Source organism: Mesoplodon densirostris, chromosome 13 (genome assembly GCF_025265405.1).
Source record: "Mesoplodon densirostris isolate mMesDen1 chromosome 13, mMesDen1 primary haplotype, whole genome shotgun sequence".
Classification (NCBI taxonomy): domain Eukaryota; kingdom Metazoa; phylum Chordata; class Mammalia; order Artiodactyla; family Ziphiidae; genus Mesoplodon; species Mesoplodon densirostris.
In genome coordinates, this window is record NC_082673.1 from 84,612,014 (window position 1) to 84,632,051 (window position 20,038).

Consider the following 20,038-nt stretch of genomic DNA (forward strand, 5'->3'; position numbering starts at 1 on the left):
CTCAGTGCACACCAGCATTGGACTACTCTTCTCTTGTAAACTTGCTTTTCCACTCTCTACCTTTCTTCAGCTTTTTCTACCTCTTATTTGTTCCCTAATCTGCATCAGTTTACATCCTTTGCCTCATACTCAGTTGAGGAAATAGAAGCCACCAGATGAGCACTTGCTCATCTCTTATCCACCACATCTACATACTTACCTGAATATATCAATCTTCTCCTTTGCCTCTACTAAAATGAAGAGACTGTCTGTCTTTCTCTTCTTAAAATCCTGGCATTTCTCACTGCCTGCCTCCCCACCCCCGGGTTTTTAGATTTATATGGACAATGTGTAGGATCTCCCATCTTTAAAAAGCCCTCCTCTGAATCCGCATTTCTCCTCTGATTTCTCCACCTCCCATTTACACTTCAGCTCCATCTCAGAATGCCAGTTTCAACACCTAGTTATTCAAGCAGAAACCTGGAAATCGCCCTTGAAGGTAGCATCTCAGTCTTCCATCTCCAGTCCACAGGTCACTGCATCTGCCTCTCAAATGTCACCTCAGCTGCCTCCCAGCCCAGGCCGCTGCCTCTGAACTGTGTCCCCGCCACTACTTGCGCTCCCTGGACTCCTTCCTCCATTCCACAGCTGAAAAATGGAACCGGATGTGTGTCACATCTTGCTTCCCCTTACAAACTTTGACTTTCTGTTGCTTTCAGGATAAAACTTAAAAACAAAAAAACTTTAACCTGATCTGGCTGGTGTCACTCTAGCCTCGTTGCTCATCTCCCTCACTCAGTGTGCTCCAACCACGGTCTCGTAGTTTGTCAGATGTGCCAGGTATTCTGCTTTGTGGCCTCCCCACGTGCCTAGACCCATACCCTCTCCTGTCTTTGCTTCCCCACCCCACTCTGCTTATCCATCTTCATGACTCATTCTAAGTTGAGGAAGACAGAGCTAGTTTCTTTCAGGACCATTTAATTTAGTTCAGAGGTTTTCTGCTGAAGAATTTATTGATCGAATTATCACTATAATAATGGACATGCTAGACATCACGAGAACCTCTTTTTAAAAAAAAAGGTTAGGGCCTCCCTGGTGGCGCAAGTGGTTGGGAGTCCGCCTGCCGATGCAGGGGATACGGGTTCGTGCCCCGGTCTGGGAGGATCCCATATGCCGCGGGGCGGCTGGGCCCGTGAGCCATGGCCGCTGAGCCTGCGCGTCCGGAGCCTGTGCGTCCGGAGCCTGCGCGTCCGGAGCCTGTGCTCCGCAACGGGGGAGGCCACAGCAGTGAGAGGCCCGCATACCGCAAAAAAAAAAAAAAAAAAAAAAAAAAAAAAAAAAAAAAAAAAAAAAAAAGGTTAATTTCCATCTTGCACATCTTACTGTAGACATAGCTGTGACTATAATGAAGAGGAAATGTAGCTATAATCCTTTTTCACTTCTGGACCACTTAATAAGAGTTTATGGGTACCAGTTAGAACATGGTGCTCCCTGCTATGTATATACTGCCTGGGGTGTATTTCCCAGGTGTTCTTGCCTAACCTAGTTCATCAGATGCATAATGATCTAGCTGTTCATGGATGAGAAGAGAAAGTGGTGGCCTGATTATGTATGTATCGTAAAACATGACTTTCTCGTTATTTGTATAGTGACTCTTCCTGATTACTTGACACCTTATTAATGTTTCTCTATGTATCTTATGTTGCAGACTATTCAGACTATGAAGACAGTCCCCTAGAATGTTTGGAAAGGTGCTCCTCTCCACTAACTCGATCTTCCGGGAGTTCTCTGGCTCTACGCAGCATGTTTACGGAGAAAAATGCAACATATCAGTACCCAAGGGCAATTTTGTCAGTTGATCTTAGTGGTGAAAGTATGTGTAACCATGTAATGCTTAACACAAGTCTTAAGATTCTTAAATGTGGAACCGAAAATAAAACATACTTTAATGAGGCCTATCTGAGCAGGGCACACAATTTAAAAAGTTATTCCATGAACTAATATGAAAATCTCAACATGAGAAATTTGAGCTACTTTTTAATTTATATAAAGTAAAATTGGCATTTATACTTACCCGTAGGACAGGTAGTAAGGAAACAATTAGTGTCTACTCTGTACTGGTCTTCTGCAGGTGTTTTTACATGTATTTTCATACTCTTCACTACCAGCTTATAAAGTAGATATTGTTACCCACACTACATAAACAAGCAGAGGCTTATAGGTTAAGTAACTTATGGGGCTAGTTAGCATTAGAATTAAAACTCAAACCAAGGTCTATCTTAACTCCTAAGGCAGTGCTTTTTCTGCCAAATATTTATCATAGTCTTAAAAATGCACTTTGAATTCCTGATCACAGATAGGTCTGTAACCAAAAGTCTGGAAATGTGGTCAAATCAGTGATTTGAACACATTCAGGTATTAAGCACGTAGACAGAAGGCCGTGTTAGGTGGTGACACAAGCCCTGGAGTTGGAATCTCTAAGGTTTTCCTGTAGGTCCAGACCTGACAGTGGAAGGTGTTGAGGACTCGGACCTGCCAGTGTTCGAAGCAATGGGAAGAGGAGCTCTCCCAACTGCAGATATTGATGGCTTGAGACCAGAGCTCTAGCACAGTAGGAACCAGAGTCAAGGAATGAAGAGTGAGGGACGAGGGTTCATCCTATGTAAACTCCCAGAGATATTTATGGGGAATGCCCTGTCTTTTCCTTAAGTGCCCTACGTAGCCAGATGCCAGGTCATGTGTTTTCTCTGGCACTGTTACTGCCTATTCTCTTACAGGCCTAACTCCCCTCTAGCTCACTGTGGAGAAAAGCATATTCTTCCCTTTCCCCTAAAATAAGCACATAGCACTTTTGAGATGTTTTAATCTCAAATCTAAAAAAAAAATAAAATTGGGGGGGATTAGGAAAAAGTTCTATCCCCTTATCTAACAAATACAAGTCCCCTTTTCCCTTTTGGGCCAGTGGTTCTTAACCTCAGGTGTACATTAGATTCATTGGTGTGATGCTAAAATATATGATACCAGGTCCTTCAGCGGAGCACAAATCTGGGATTTCTCGGAGGGTGGGTCCTGGCAAGACAGCCCCAGTAGCCGGGGTTGAAAATCACATAACACCCATACTGTGAGCCATCAAGGTCTCAAGATTGCCTTTTTATACAGAGTGATGGAGAGTGGGAGATAATATCTGGATGACCGGTGTTGCTGGAACTAGAACACTTGAGAGAGAGAGAGCGCTGGGAAGTGTGTCATGACTGTGTACCCTCAGTCCCACTGTCTTTCCCCTGCCCTTCACGTGTTCAAGCGTTGAGCTCTGAGAAGAAAACTGGAGAGGTTCTCAAATGTTACTGTGCATCAGAACCACCTGGAGAGCTTCTTAAAACACAGTTCTGGGTCTTACCCATAGTATTTCTGATTTCTGACAAGTTCCCAGGTGATGCTGATGTGGAAACCACACTTTGAGAATACTGTCTGGGGAAACAGCAATGTTAGTTCAAGGGGCAGCAGTTACAAGAGAACAGTGTTCTGTGGCCACTCAGTTGGAGCTGTTGTCCAGGTGGCCATTTCAGTGTGAGAACTTGTACTTGCTTTTCTTATTTAACTTTCAACCCAGTGGCCCATTTACTTAGCCTCCAGAATTCAGCCAAACACTGCTTTGATGTATGCGAGTTAGTTGAACTGGATTTTCTGGCCAATATTTTAAATTTGCCTTCTAGCACCCTAAAGCCTGGCTGTTTTGGCCATACAAGCCTATGTGAGATATACACTAATTCCTTTCAATGATAGTAGTTTTTACATTAAATTCATTGCTAACCCTGTTATGATTGCCATTCATTGAATACCACATATGTGTTGCAGCAGTGTTTGAAACTGTTCATCCATGTTCTAGTCTGCCATTTTGAAACATGAACTTGTATTCAAGAAAGCCCAAGAGAAAGTACAAATTTTGGATTTAAGTTAGCAAGATTATGAATAAATGAACTTTATTCTTCAGGTTCTCAAAACTACCCATATTGTTAATATTAGAAAGATTTTATAATATCTAATTGATTTACTTCTGGTTCCTTGAATGTTCTTTTGTATTTCTGTACCATTGTCTCATTTCTACTGACCTTACTCTCTCCAAGATGTCCTAAGATCCCAAAGAGAAGAAAACATTTATTTTTCTAGAAAACATTAACCTTTTATAAATCAGAAACAAAACATTCAAAAACATTGAGTCAGGGAAAAAATAAGCACGATTAGAAGCTGATAAGGAAAACACTAAGTCATATGAAATATTTAAAATATAAATTGCATGAATTATTTAGTTTGAATTCAGGCAACTTCCACCTGGTCTGATTAAGTCTGAAAATTTTTTCTCTCTATAACGACTCCCTCCTTCCCTCTTCCAGAAACATTCTGGAGTGGCTATCATATGTATCAGGCTTCATCCTAAGCACTGACTACAGAGCATTCAACAATGCAGTGGACTCTTGCTTGCTCTCATGGGCTCTTGACATTCTAGAAAGGGGAGATGAAAGCAGCAGGTGAAGGAATGGTTGAGAACGTGACTGCAGGTTAGGGTGGTGAGGTAGGGAGGAGCCAGCTCTGCTTTCTGTTCTGAGGAGCAGCCTCCATTCCAGGAGCCTGTGAGCAGTGGTGAGGTCTTGTGTCACGTGCCATGTGATGACTCAGTTTCCCCAACAGTTCTCCACCCACACTCCGGCAAACCTGTAGTGTCCTGTCATCATTTCTTTCCCTTTGTCATGATTAAACATTTCCTTATATTTGCCTTGATTTTTTTTTCCTCAGTAGCCTGAGCTAAATGATAGCCTTTGACTCAACGCTGTTATAAGTACAACCTAAAGCCTAGGATTTAAACAGGGTTGTATATAGTGGTCATCAATATAACCTAACTTCTAGGGTATACTTATTTATTTTTTTAAAGATTTTTATCAAAATGAAACTTAAAACATTTTAAAATTCGTTGGGGAACTCATAATCCCAGTTTAAGAAATGCTGAAATCGTTAAGAGAGCACAGGTTGTAGAGTCGGGCAGTTCTGGTGTGCAGTCGGCTTTACCACTGGCTGGCTGCATTACCAAGCAAGTCATGTCATATTTAAAGTGCTTCAGATGGTACCTGGTGTATATTAAGTACAGTTGTAGTCGATGATACTGTTAAGAATCACAGTATTGTTGTTAGGACCCCAGGCAAGCTCCTTCTACCTCTCTGAAGTGCTGTGTAGCTGTATGGTGCAAATAATGAACCCTGTTCTTTTTACAAGCCATTGTGAGGATCAGAAGGGATGTTTGTGAAAGCATTTGAGAACTGCAGATTCTAATTGTTAATATCAACCTTAGCCCTAACCTCTGTAAGCACCTGGACTAAGGGATACTTTCTGAGTTACTTGTAATGGTGTTAACGTTAAGATGTAAAACAATCATAGTTGCCTAAGCTTCAAAACTCATTTGTTTTTTTTGCCTACAGACAAATACTGTATTCCCATTCATCTGCCCTCCCTTTCTAAATACTTAATAGCTTATAATCACTTCCCATAGTGCCTTTCTTTCTAGAAAATGACGTAAAAATGAAAAAAAATGCTGAGTATGCTTTTATGTATATTCTAGACTTATCGGATGTGGATTTCCTAGATGATTCTTCAACGGAGAGTTTGCTCCTAAGTGGGGATGAGTACAATCAGGACTTTGATTCAACCAATTTTGAGGAATCTCAAGATGAAGATGATGCGCTTAATGAAATTGTGCGATGCATTTGTGAAATGGACGAGGAGAACGGCTTCATGATTCAGGTGACCTGTCTTCCCTTCGGCACTGAATGAGGTAGTTCAGGTGCTCAGCACGTTCATGGGGCACCTGTGTTCTCTTTTTCCTCACCGTCCTTTTGAAGATGGAGGCTTCTAGTTTAGCATCAAGTTTAAAGTACCAGTTGTAATGATTGGCAGATCTCTTCTCCAGATGAAGTAGACTGTTTTCTTATATGAGGTTCTCTCTCTGGGGTGTTTATTATGAGGTCTTCTAGCTGAAATTCTTTTCAAGAGCCATTAAGGTGGCTAAGCGTCCACACTGAAGGGTAGACCATAGCAATTCTTTTCCTGCTGGTCTGGATCCTGTTGTTTAATAATTTATGTTATATAGTCACCCTTCAAAGGGTAGAAAAGTTTCCACAATATTGAAGATTAAAGGAAAGCTTTGTTGCAAAGATTACCATTACAAATAACCTCTCCCTGTAGAAAAAGTATCTTTAAGAAAAAAGGAAAGCATAACCCATATTTTGTGGTTACATTTGGAAGATTCGGAGATGTTAGTTATAGAAATGAAGAAAAAGTAATCATCTCTTTCCCCCTTTTCAGTGGTTTTCTCAACAAGGGAACTACAAATTTATAGGTTCACCACACAGGTAGTACTTTAAGAGGTTGTTACCTAACGCACTGCTACAAAGTCGCCTTTTTTTTTTTTAATTTCTGCACTTCAATAAGCTATTTTTGAGAGTTCTAAGGATGTGTGAAATAGATGGGAGAAATAATCTTATGCCTTTTTTATGATTAAACCAGTTTATCAAAGCACATTTTAATGGGTGCAACGAGAGGAAGTGCTTGAAATAGCTGACTGTTTCAGAAGTGAAATTTCTCGTAAGTCATCACTTGCTTTTGTTACGTGGATTAAGAATTGAACTGGTGGCAGCTGCTGCAGCCGCTGCCGCAGCAAGACTCAGCCAGCTAGTTGAAGAGAAGGGGGTCTGTCTTGATTTCTAGCGAGTAAAGCACGGTTGTTTCCCGGCAGTGTGAAGAGTGCCTGTGCTGGCAGCACAGCGTGTGCATGGGGCTGCTGGAGGAGAGCATCCCGGAGCAGTACCTCTGCTACATCTGCCGGGACCCTCCAGGTAAGCTTCGGTCCCTGTGCTCATCGCAAGGTGTCTGGATGTCTTGTTACATACAGGTTCCATTGTACATCAGCTGTCTGAGACACCATGACTTCTGTGTCAGCTAGACTCCGCTTCCACGTTAAAATTTAAAACTGGTTTTCACTGTGTGTTATAGTTTCATTTTCCATATTAATTATTTAGGCAAAAGCATTAGCATAAATTCCTCAGCATAATTAACTACCTTACTGGGAGGAGAGGGTTGTGGCTTTCACCTGAAAAGAACTAGCTCCTTAATCTACTCCTGTGTATTGATTTCTAAATAGATTAACATACGGCTATTTGAACGGACTCAGAGTCTGGACTCATGCTCCTCCTGACATGGTTTTGAATGAGTGTCTGATAGTGCTGCAAATGAACCTAACGTTAGAGCAGAAGGGATGTCCCGTTATCACGCCCAACCCCTTTAGTTTACTGACGAGGCAGCTAGGGGCACAGAGTGTCGCATGCCTCGTGCACAAGGATGGTGCTAGACTGGCCGCACCGAGAGGAAGACCTGTGCCTTTGGGCTCCCTGTCCACTAGGTGCCTTCCTCCACGCAGAGGCTCTCCGAGCAGCAGTGTCTGCATATCGTGTGCACTTCCATCTCCGAGGCAGAAGCCATCTAGACATCTCAAATGGAAGGCTGCTGCCTTGTTCTGTCAGAAATAATAATAATAATAATAACATTAAGAAGCAGGAGAGTTATCCAAACCTACATGAAGGTAGGCATTTGTTCATTCATTCATTCAGCAGCATTTATCGGATGCTTTCTATTTGCCAAAATCTGTGGTGAGAGGTAAGGTGATTGATTCTAACCACGCCTTCCTCTCTCACAGTATAGTAGGGGACACAGACATAGAAGCAACTAATTGTAATAGGAAATAATTACTATCGGTGGTGAAGATATAGGATTATATTGGATTCTGTGAGCTCTTAGATGTGAGGGAGGGGTCCTTAGTTAACTAGAACTCTTTGTTTCACCCAGTTCAAAACAAATGTTAGTGAGAGAAACAGGTGCCCCTGTCTAATTTCTATCGAGCCCTTTTGGCCTTTTTAGAAAACAGATGACAGAGACATAAAAAATGGAAAGCAACACACTCAAGGTTCCTCTGCAGGTGTGACCTGCCACTGACCACATCCTTCATGGAGTTTGTCCTGCTTACCAGGCAGGACATCTGAAGGTGGGAGGAGCTCTCACAGTGCCAACTCCTCGAAGCACTGTCCGACTTGTCTTTTGAATATGTTCTTAGTCCTAGAGCTCGCCTTGTTTACTGAGTGATGTTAATCGGGTAGCAGTTGAAGGGAAATCTGAATAAGTGGAATCCTTTGTCACTTTAATGTCAACTTTTTCTACAGGTCAGAGATGGAGCGCAAAATATCGTTATGATAAGGATTGGTTGAATAATGGGAGAATGTGCGGATTATCATTTTTAAAAGAAAACTACTCTCATCTCAATGCCAAAAAGATAGTTTCCACACACCACCTGCTTGCTGATGTCTATGGTGTTACGGAAGTCCTGCATGGGTTACAGCTGAAGATCGGAATCCTAAAGTAAGTGAAGGGCGCCGAAGGGAGGGGCACACTTTAGTGTGAATTTTAACTTAAACTAAATCGGTTGGCTTTTTGCAGGTTCAGGTTAGCAGCTTGGAAGACAGAATAGATATTTGAACAAATTTTAACTTTAGAGAAAAGGAAAGGTTAGTAACTTTTTGGATGAATAGCTCCTTCATGCCTATTGTCCTGGAATAGAGAAGCGTGGGTGAATAACAACAGCATCTAGTATTTCAGCAAATGTTAGTCTCGTCACACTGTTTTGTGGGCTCACCTCGTGCACAAAAGTACAGTTGCTGTGGTGAACCCTTTGGTGTGTGTCCTCCTTCAGGAATGCTGTCCCGATGAAATAGATGCAAAGGTATATTTTTAAATTACCTTAAGATTGGCTTTGAAGGGAGCCAACAGGTCATGTAATCCATTCGTCTCCTGTGCACCAAATATGTTTTAGTCATCCCTGGCAATTTCTCCTTAAAAACAAAACAAAACAAAAACAGAAAAAGCACTGAGCCTCCATACGTATCAGAATGTTCTTGAAGTCCTTGTTTTTAGTTCTTCCTAATACCGCCCTAGGATTTCTCTTTAAAAGTATACATATTTTATATAGAAGAGGGTGATTCACTGGTTCTTCACAAGATTTTCTTTATTTTGACTCACTTGCCTGGGCCGGGAACATGCCCCTTTCCTTCCTTCCATCTCCGTCCCGCCCCTCCCACAGTGGCGAGGCCCACTGAGTACTGTGTCCCTGTGGTTCCTTACCGTCCCCGTCTCTCTCCTCACCAAGACTGTCTGAGCGGGCTGTTCTTCTCACGTGAACAGTTGCCGTACCTTGTAAGTTCCCGGTGGCTCCAGTCTTGTGTTCTTTCAGTTCATCCTTCATACTGTTGCCAATGTGATCTAGTGAAAGATAAAGAGGAGTTTGTCTCTTTGGAGCTTAATATACCATCGTGTCTTCCCAGTGCCCAGTGAGAAGAGTGCAGGCTTGTTCAGCATGCACTCTGAATCCTTCCACGATGCGTATTCTCTCTGTCATTTTGTTGTCATGTGTTCCCTCTCCTAATTTTTCCCCCAAATGTTCCAGCTATACCAAACCATAATCGCTGAATGAAGCATGCTTTTTCATAGCTCCAGGCCTTTACTCAGAGCCAGAATAACCTTCTACCATTAGTCCTTCTAGCAAATGCTTTTTCACGATTACCTTCCCAACTAGAGCTGATCGCATCCTTGGCAGACTCCATGCGTTTCAGGCACTTTGGTGCACCTTGTTTATGTCTGCCTCCCCTTACTAAGCCATGGGTTCCTTGAAGGTAGGGCTTGTGTCTTATTCATCATTTTATTCCTAGAGGTTAGTGGAGGGATAAGTACTCAGTAATTGTTGAATGGAATTTGCTTCAGTTTTATGTCATAAACCTGAATATGGATTTCTTTGTAAAAAGGCCATGCAAATGCTAAAACTCAAAGGAGAAACTAAATTATTAAGCTAAGCTTTTTTTTTAAAACCTGGTTGTCCTTGACATCAATATGAATTTCTGTACATTCATAATTTCACTAAGGATTTCAACTGGACAAATTTTGCCTTATGCCTATAGGCTCTCTTTATGTTAATATTTCTAATAATAATAGTTATTATCACTAGCTACTATTTATTGGAAGTCTACTACAAAACCTGAAATTGGTGGTTTCATGTGCTATTTCATTTAATCCTTACAATAAAGTTCTTACTTTGCTTGATAGATGGGTAGTCAAAGATAGAGGTTCTGTAACTTGTCCAAACTCCTCCTCTGAGGCACAGCAGGATTCAACACATTGGACTATTGAATTACAAGTCTAGCTTTCCTTCTACTATGCCTTCTACTGTTGAAGAATTTTTGTATTTTCTGGCTATTAAACTATTAGGGGTTCAAAAGATAAAATTTATAATTTCAGAAACAAGGCTTATTATTAGAAAGAAAACTAATTTGTTTCCTGGTATTTATCTAATTTGGAAATTATCAGTTCACAAACATTATTGAGCCTTCTCAAAGGTTTATGCCTCCAGAATATCCTCCTTTTACTTACTACAGAATATGATGAATGGATTCCTCTTTTGCTTACTACAGAATTTTAATTACTACAGAATTAACTATGCGATATTATGCTCACATGTTTAGTGAGGATGGGGGTAAAGGGATATTATCATGGATGGTTAGTGAGCATGTAATTAGCACAGCCTCTTTGGAGGCCACTTTGGCAGTACCTGTCAGAATTAAAATGTGCATACATTATCTAGGAACTTCATATCTAGAAATTTATCTGACTGATAAATTCCCACTTGTATGCAGAGGTACACACATGCAAACACACACACGTGTATTGGCGGGGAATTGGTTGGTGAGACTAGACTGCAGCACAGTAATACTGTTCAGCTACTAGAGTGAAAGTAAGGGAAAATCTCTATGTACTCACAAGGCAAGATGCCCTTACGTGTTATATATGAAGAAGGCAAATTGTATGAGAGCCCCATTTGTGTAAAAAGAAAAAGTGTGTGCTTACCCACTTAAAAAATAATTTTATATGTACAGAAAAAGTGTGGAAGATTATGATTGCCATGGCAGGGAGGTTTTTACTTTGTACACATTTATAATCTGAATTTTTTGTCATGAGGAAGTATCACTTTTTGATTGACTAAAGATGTTAAAATATGCTCATGTAAAAGTTTTTCATGTTGTACAATTTCAAAAAATACAGTGAAAAATGAGTAAAAGAAGTGAATATATCAGATGATGATGTGAACTATCACAAAAGTACATTCATTATTGCTTTTCTACCTGAGTTTTATTTCTATAAAATTATGAAAATTTACATTTTGGATGAAATTCTGGGGCAGGTTAACCTAGAAAGTACCTTTACTTTTGTCTTGAGTGCCTGACCTCCTGCTAACCTTGTTTGCTTGGCAGTGGTCTAGGTCTTCAATAGAGAGGTGGGGATCGGTCCACCTAAGTCAGTACACTGAACATACAAAAGGCATGGATAACTGAGGGTTAACTATGTAATTGTACCTTCTGAAATTTATTGTGGCATTATACTTGTTACTGGACTTTTTTTTTTCTGAGCTGCTGTTTCTCCAACTTTATTTTAAGGAATAAACATCATCCTGACCTTCGTCTCTGGGCTTGTTCTGGGAAGAGGAAAGATCAAGTAATTGCTGGGGTGGAAAAAAAACTAATGGTGCAAGACACAGTTAATGTGGAAGAAAAGAAGTATCATGTACAGAACCATAAAGAACCACCTCGTTTGCCCCTAAAAGTGGAGGGAACTTATATAACAAGTGAACACAGCTACCAAAAGCCACAAAGTTTTGGTCAAGACTGCAAAACTCTCGCAGACCCTGGGAGCTCAGATGATGATGATGTTAGTAGTTTTGAAGAAGAACAGGAATTTCACATGAGAGATAAAAACCGTTTACAATACCCAGTAAAAGAAGATGGAAAGCCCGGAAAGGTATAACTAGTTCATTTGTCTTTGCTTGGAAATACGATAGAACAAAGGAAAATTTTGTGAAATAAAACATACTGAGATCCCAGATTTTACTTACATTTCCAAGTTCACAAGTACCTTGTTCGGGTAAAGACATTTTTTGCTTTCGCTACAGGAAAACACTGGCCAGTTGAACATTTAATTATCCCCTAATTCAGAAATGTAGTAATTCATTAAACTTTTGCCTTAACAAAAGTTTCAAGTTTATGAGTACACTTAGATGCCTCTAAAAATCATGAGCCAAATTTTTTTCCAAATGAGAATGTCTGCGTGTGAAGACATGAAAGTGCATGTGGGTGTGTATATATTAATATAATTTGTGTTCCTTTTGTATGTGTTTTAGATAAAAAGTGGCACTTTTATCTAAAAAATCATCTTTTTAAAAATAATAGCATATTTGTATATACATATCAATCACATTATGCACTAAGTTGAATTCTTATAGCTCTGTGTACATGGAATATTTGTAAACTTATTTCTTGTTCACGACTTAGAGATGTCGTGCCTTCATTTTTTATTGATTTTTCAATTAGCAATACTGCTTTAAAATCTTTATTTTTCTGGCCTCTTTTATCAAGTAAGTTCTATAAATAAATACTTAACTGAATTTGAAAAGCTTATATTACCCAAAATTTTGTGGTAAATTATTTTGTCAAATTAACATCCCTCTTACGAAATGAGTTATTGCTGGTGAAACTGAGGTCAGATTTTGTGTGTGTGTTAAGCAGTCTGCACTTTTTAAGTTTTTAAGGGGTTTTTCTCTTTCCCTCACCTCATTGATTTAGCAGCAATAATAAAATCCAGTCTGCAGTTAATTAGGCTTTATACTAGCCTTTGCCAACTATCTTAATTTTTTTCCATCACTGCTTTTTGCCTTCACTCCACTTGTGACACAGCTTAGATAAACTGAGGAACGGGTCAGTCTAAATTAGCTGGGCTTTCTAGTTACAGAATATAATTAGCTCCTTCATTTCTTCAGCAGGTTTTATTGAAGGCCTTCTACCCTGTGTAGCACTCTGCTAGGCCTTGTGAAGAGACATCACAGGCATGTCTGCTTTTCAGGACCATCAGATGTAATTTAGTTATGTGCTAGTACTTCCTTTAAAGTTATTCTGGGAGGTTGGATTTTACCGATCATTGTGGGTAATGAGATTTTTAATGCATCTTTCCCTTTATGACATTACATTTCATCCAATTCTTTGTTTTTTCTGTTGGCTCTTTGGAGAAGAATTCAGCTGAAAGGAATACAGTATTTGTTTATAATGATAAAAAGGGCACTGAAGACCCGGGAGACTCACATCTTCAGTGGCAACTCAATCTCCTTACACACATAGAGAATGTGCAGAATGAAGTCACCAGCAGGATGGACCTGATAGAAAAAGAAGTTGATGGTAATTTAAGAAAGAACTGAAATACAATTGCTGTAGTCTGTAAAGTGTGTTTATTACACTTCTGAATAATTTAATTGAAGTTATTTGAAGTTTTTGAAATTATGGGACAAAAACTACAGATGCTGTCCAGGCTGATGGTGCTTTGCTGCTCCCTTTACATTGTATTTAACACATCTGGCATTTAGGGTCTTTTAGTCTCAGGACAATATGACTGGATATTTTAGGGATTTTGTTTTTTAAGATGGATATTTATTAAATATTGCCCACCTGCCAGGCTCAGTATATACCATATGGAATATTTATTATTCAATGTATAATAATAATATTATTATTCATTGAATAATATTATTCAATAAATTATTATTCAATAAATAATATTCAATGAATATTTTCATTGAACTGTGGTTTTTTTTGGAAGTCAGCATAAGGACTTTAAGCATATTTGAAATATGGGGGAAAACATTTTGTTTTCACTTTGGACAGTGTTTAGTGAAATTAACAACAAAGAACTCCTGCAAGTTTAAGTAGATAAACCTTAAGTTTGCATACACATTTTCAAATGTTTTTCTTTTATATTTAAAAATTTTATTGCACCGGAGGCCTAAGGAGTGGACAGGAAAAATGTTATCCCAATTTTATAGTTGAGAAGATAGAGTAATTTCGAGTACTCGATTCCTAATCTAGTGTTTTCCTATGCTTTTTGACTCCATTTTTTTAACCTCATAGATTGTACCTCCTGCCCACCCCCCCTTTTTTATTTGCAAAAGTATGTGCTGCTTTCCTCCCCCAGTAAGAGTTTCTACTGCTTCGTTTTTCCCTGTGAAAAGAAGAAATGGAAACCCATTTCAGAAGCATCTTCCATTTGGTTATAAGCCAGTTGTAGAGTTAGTTTAGTTAGTTTTAAGTAGATTTTATATATATATAAATTTATTTATTTTATTTATTTATTTTGGCTGCGTTGGGTCTTCATTGCTGTACGCGGGCTTTCTCTATTTGAAGGGAGCGGGGGCTGCTCTTTGTTGTGGTGCGCAGGCTTCTCATTGCGGTGGCTTCTCTTGTTGTGGAGCATGGGATCTAAGCACGCTTCAGTAGTTGTGGCTCGCGGGCTCAGTAGTTGTGGTGCATGGGCTTAGTTGCTCTGCGGCATGTGGGATCTTCCTGGACCAGGGCTCGAACCCGTGTCTCCTGCATTGGCAGGCAGATTCTCAACCACGGTGCCACCAGGGAAGCCCTTAAGTAGATTTTTGAAGAAGAAAATGCAACTTGATGCCATTCCCTATTATTATTAATAAAAAGTATAGAATGTAATTAATTGCATTCTGCCTGAACTTCTAATATGCTTCTTTTTTTTTTTAAAGTACTGATAAAATCGTGGGAATGAAAGGACACTAAGAAATTGCTACCTCCTTTCCTTTGTTAAAAAGAATTTCTAGATTTTAAAAAATGGTTAGAGTAGCTAAGTTTCATTTAAAATGGAGATGATTTAAGCCTAAATTAATAGAAAGCTTGAGCAGGAACAGGGAATGTTGTTTCCTGTTCCAGAAGAGGGTAAAAGGAGACACTCAAAATGCAGTTACTTTATATCTTTAAAAGGAAAAATTACCTAAAATCACGACAGATAGAACAACAGATAAGGATTACTAAGAGGGGCTAGAATTCTTGTGGGATGAGGTGTAGAGGATGCTTAACTGCTCAGAAGTGACTTCTACAGATTGGCTTTCTAGCGAAAGGGAAGTGAACTCTTTCTCCATCACTTTTTCAGCCTTCTAATTATACCATTTTTTGACTGTTTTCAGTCGCCGTTTAAATGTGTTTGTTCTTCTCTTCTCTCTTTTAGTTCTGGAAAGCTGGCTTGATTTCACAGGGGAGTTGGAGCCACCTGATCCTCTCGCGAGGCTGCCCCAACTTAAACGCCACATCAAACAGCTCCTAATTGACATGGGCAAAGTACAACAAATAGCAACTCTCTGCTCTGTATGACAGCAGTGAACACCTAATGCAAAGAATGTGGCTCTGTTCAGTCGACTAATTTTTATTATCCACACAGCTGCTAAGTGGATAGTTAAAAAGCTTAGTGATGTTTGGTCATTACTGATTTGTGACATCAATAGGATGGCACCTTGGAAAGGAAAATGAAGAACAGCTTTATCAAGGAAGCTAATATTAAAAAAATTTATGAACTAGATACAAATGATAACGTGTCATATGCCAAGGATCAGTGGAGGTAGAATATAATCTATGCTAAGGGAATCAGATTGGCAGGAGTTTTGAATAGTTACTAACATGAAGCTCGAGATACCTGTAGAAAGAAATATGGTGTATTACATAGTTTTTAGTAGAAAGATCTATGTTTATAAACCAACATTTGGCCCAAACCAAAATTGTAGAGGAAATTTAAATTCTGGAGAGTTCTATAAGCTTGTTGTAAGAACTGTCTTCTCTGCAGTTGATCTAGCTGCACTGAAGTTTAGAGTATTGAAACTTTTATAGGATCATGAGCTGTTTCTTAGGTGATGAATGTCCTTAATCAGAAAACTGACAGTAGAAGTCTCACTTCTGAGGAAAACAGTTGTGGAATTCTTACTTCATTATGAATATATTGTAAAAACAAACAGCAAAATAATTGGAGTTTATTGCTGGCATTAAGCTCACTGTAAAAAACAGAATGGCTCGCACAAGGGTCAGTGTGCCAAATGATGATGTTACTGCTGGAAAGAGAATTTTAAATCCTGTGGGAGTTCTCTCACCCAAGTCTTACATAATGCCATCAGCCCATCAGAAACGCATATATCACATATACTATATAGAGAATATATGTAGTCAAATTTCAGTATTCAGGTTTCAACGTACAGTTTGATCCTGAGTATGCTTGGTTTTTGCCTTCAGAAAAAAAGAAGTTGTAAATAACCTCAGCTGGGATGAGGAGTGACAAAAATATCTAAATAATTTGTGGCTGTGGATTTTTTAACTGCTGGTAGTGGAATACTGGAAAAGCTTCATTTCTGAAGATGAATTTTATTTTTAAAAAATACATACGCACTCAAAACTCTTAGCTTTGATCACAAATGGACAGATTTCTGAAACCAAAGGCAACTCAGTTGCTGTGTCAGCTCTTGCTGGATTTCGAGCCCAGGCCCTCCCGTCTGCCAGTGCTCTTGTGAGTTGTGTGCTGCCCCCAGTGCTCTGCGTGCAGGTATGCGTTAAGTGTGTGTGCTTGTTTGAAACAAACACTCAACGTACATATGTACATAATCTACACATATTTATATCTACACATATCTAGTTTTATTACTATAGACTATAAGAATTGGTGGTTAACATGAAATGTTACCTTTTAACAGACTGTTTTTAAAAATTAAAAATGTATGTACAGGTTTTGAAACTTTTTTAAAAAGGAAAAAAGACTGTTAGGAGGCTATTTGATGACATATAACACTTGAATATTTTATGCCTCGTTCTGTTTATCAGTTCTAGCAATCTGTATAAATGCATTTTAGAACTGATGGACAGTAAACTTGAATTTATCTTTGATAAGAATACATGCCACTGTACATTCAGATATTATTTAAATTTGCAAACACACTGTTCTATATGTAAGGTACTGTATGTAAAACTCTTTATTAAAACAATTCCACATATCATAAAATTTCAGCTTGCCTTTTTGCAGCCTTATATTTTGATGTAAAGATGATTAAAAGAATGTGCAAAACAGTCATTAGACATTTTTATTGCCTTTTGACATTCTCCAACTTGACAAATGTGCCAAAGATCACAGACATAAAATACAGCCCTGTGTATTTACTTATGATACATTAACTTTGTCAAAAATCTTACTGAGAAATGAAAAGCTTTAGTAGAGGGATATGAAGTAGCTATTAAATTTGCATATTAAAGTAAAAATAATAGTGCCTATATTTCATGTGTGGAGTAAATTTGCTAATGTCTGTATTTCAAGTTTGATACTTTGTCTTTCATTTGTGTTTTAAAATAATGGCTCTAATCTTTTCCCTATTATGGTTAAATTCTAGACATTTAATTTATATCTTTTTTTTCAGAATGGAGCAAGTAGCATCCTTAACAGGCTGTGAATAGCGGTATTGCCTAGATTCTTGTCACATGCACAGAGGACCCTTTGTACCCAGTGACACTCATATTCTTAATCCCTGATGACCACAGTTAAGTTAATATGCATTTGTTCTTGGAGTATCTTAAAATTAGATCACTTTATTTGTTAGCAGCCAGCAAACTAGAAGTTCAACTAATAATTAGAATATTGAATTTTTGCTCTGCTTTTATGCATATGAATTGGGAGTCTGAATTTTTACTTTATATTTTTAAAGTAAATCTGTATCAGATTACTTGTATGCACATACCCACTTAATATAGATTATATCAACAATTGGTTGAAGCCTTTTAGCAACTAGCAGGCTGAGTCATTCCTTAATTTAGGAAAGTGAATTCATCTTTGAGAAGTAAGTCCATTGTGTGAGGTTTCAGATGAGTTTTCTTTCCACTTAGTCTTACTTTTAAAATGTGAGTATATATATTTAAATATAAGCAATAAATTAGAGAGGGTGTTTCTTGAAAAGATAACTTTTCATTGCTACCCAGACAGAATAGACTGACACTGGTGGGGAAGGATCCTTCTTAGTATGGTACTGATAAGTATAATTTGTACTTCCTCATGCTCCTGTGTGTTTCTACTGACTTATTATTTTCAAACTTAAGAGTAATGCACACTTTCCTTAAAGGAAATTGATTATTCTCATAATTTCAGGTAAAATCCTTTTTCCTAACACTCAACCTTATTTCCACTGACTTCCATCCTCTCAGATGTTCATATTCTGTATGTTCAAAATGAAGGAGCCCATTTCCCCTCCAGCCAACTGGGTCTCCTGCCAGCTTCACTCTCTCTGCTTTAATATCACCGCCTTAAGAGCCCTGGCTTGAAACTTGCAGTCCCTCCCCCTTATCCATTTCTTCACTAGATGTGCTGGTTCCTCAAAATGGATGGTGTCATCTTCCTCCTTCTCAATCCCACCAGTAGTACACTGTCTTTTATAAAATCATGTCATGGAGGTATTACTGTGGGCTTCTGAAATTTTAATTTTGTCTTGATTCTGATTCATCAAAATGGTCACTGTCAAGCTAGGGGATTAACATTGAGTGACTGCTCTGTACCGGGTATTGTACATGTTACCTGCAGCATCTAATTTTGTTCTTTTGTGGAAAGGTAAGACAGGGTCATTTTTAAGATGGGGAAGCTGAGGTTTAGAAACATTTAGAGACTTGTCATAGGTTAGTGGCAGGTTCAAGACGCAAACCCTGTGCTGTTCAAACTCATGTTCTTTTCCTAGCAGGAGTGTTTCACCTATTCTTGTCATTTGTGTTTTCTGATATCATTGGTGACTCCCTATTTCAAACCAAGTCAGGTCTGTGTAATCTGGATCTTTTGTATTTTACCTAACCAATTCTCAAATCCATTTAAATATAGCCTCACTGTTTAGATAGACTATGCTTGTTTCCATCTCTTGCCTTCATATTATTTTCCTCTTCTGGAAAATTCTCCTTTGTTTGTTGTGTCTCTATAAATGCAGACAGTTCTTCAGGTTTCACTTTCTCTTCCTAAGAGAAACAGTCTATTGTTGAAGGCCTCTTATAGTATCCTGCATTTTACTGACGTGCAGGAACCATGTCACTGAATAATATATTTCCTGTAGTGGAGCAGGCATGAGCTTTGCAATTCTCTACTCAGATTTTCACTCTGGCAGTTTACCAGCAGTGATCTCTCTGAGCTTTGGTTTTCTTATGTATAAAATGGGAATAATACTTAGGCTAGAACCTGGTTTTGTGAATTAAATGAAGCAAATAAAGTATTTAAATTATAAAGTTGAAAGTTAAATATAGGAGACACATTGAATGCCATCTTTGTGCCAGCCATTAAGTCATATAGTTGGTTATGGAGTTAACATTAATGGAACCACAGTCTACAGGCTAACAGAAACATTAAAAAATATTTTTTCAACAAGATAGGTGATAGCAAAGAGTGTAAGGAACCACAGAGGCAAAAGAAAGGAAAGATAACTAGACTTGTAGGTGGAGAGGTTTGGGGGACATAGAATATATATGTTAATTAAAGTGGTGATCTTTGAATGTTTTTTGACTGTGACCTCTCTGTACGAATTTTGAAAAATTGTAATTCATTTCTGGTACCTGGAGAGCTGGAGACAAGACTTAAGTGTATTTTGTTTATTTAAGAGGAAGTTGGAGTGAGGAAGAGGGAAAAGTAGGGAAGGAGAGGAAAAATCCAAGGTAAATATGCACAATTGAGAACAGTGCTGTGGGCAGTGGGGCTTTGATTCTGCCATTTGAAATTGTTCATCATAAATTTAAACAGTTACAAAGAGTGTGATTTCTAATTTGTAAATATTGGCCTATTAAAATCAACCTGTTATTTTAAAATGTATGCAATAGAATCAATACAATTTTGCTACTTACCAACATCTATTTTAAAAATACATGAGCAAGCTCTTCTTTAACATTTGAAAATTTTACAAATTTTATATTCTATTTTTTGCCTTTTCAGTTTGCTTCCTAATAGAATGTTATCTTCCTTTATACTTACAGGCCTTTGTCATCCTCTTGTACTTTTGTCCACTTAACACACAAAAAAGTAAATTGCATTTTTAAAACGTATT

The 20,038-nt window shown here is 38.4% G+C and overlaps 1 protein-coding gene across 10 annotated transcripts in view; it reads left to right on the plus strand.

Annotated features, from left to right (window-relative positions):
- PHF20L1 (PHD finger protein 20 like 1) overlaps window positions 1-17,275 on the plus strand; it is a 77,931-nt gene extending 60,656 nt beyond the window's left edge. For 7 of the 10 annotated variants that reach the window (XM_060115610.1, XM_060115613.1, XM_060115614.1 and 4 more), the window contains 7 exons: window positions 1,688-1,852; window positions 5,588-5,769; window positions 6,761-6,860; window positions 8,238-8,433; window positions 11,553-11,913; window positions 13,175-13,340; window positions 15,178-17,275. In XM_060115610.1, the coding sequence (XP_059971593.1) occupies window positions 1,688-1,852; window positions 5,588-5,769; window positions 6,761-6,860; window positions 8,238-8,433; window positions 11,553-11,913; window positions 13,175-13,340; window positions 15,178-15,320 (1,313 nt within the window). In that variant the 3' untranslated portion in view covers window positions 15,321-17,275. The remainder of the gene's footprint in view (window positions 1-1,687; window positions 1,853-5,587; window positions 5,770-6,760; window positions 6,861-8,237; window positions 8,434-11,552; window positions 11,914-13,174; window positions 13,341-15,177) is intronic. The other 3 variants (XM_060115612.1, XM_060115616.1, XM_060115619.1) reach the window with 2 other exon arrangements.
- The last annotated feature ends 2,763 nt before the right edge of the window (window positions 17,276-20,038 follow it).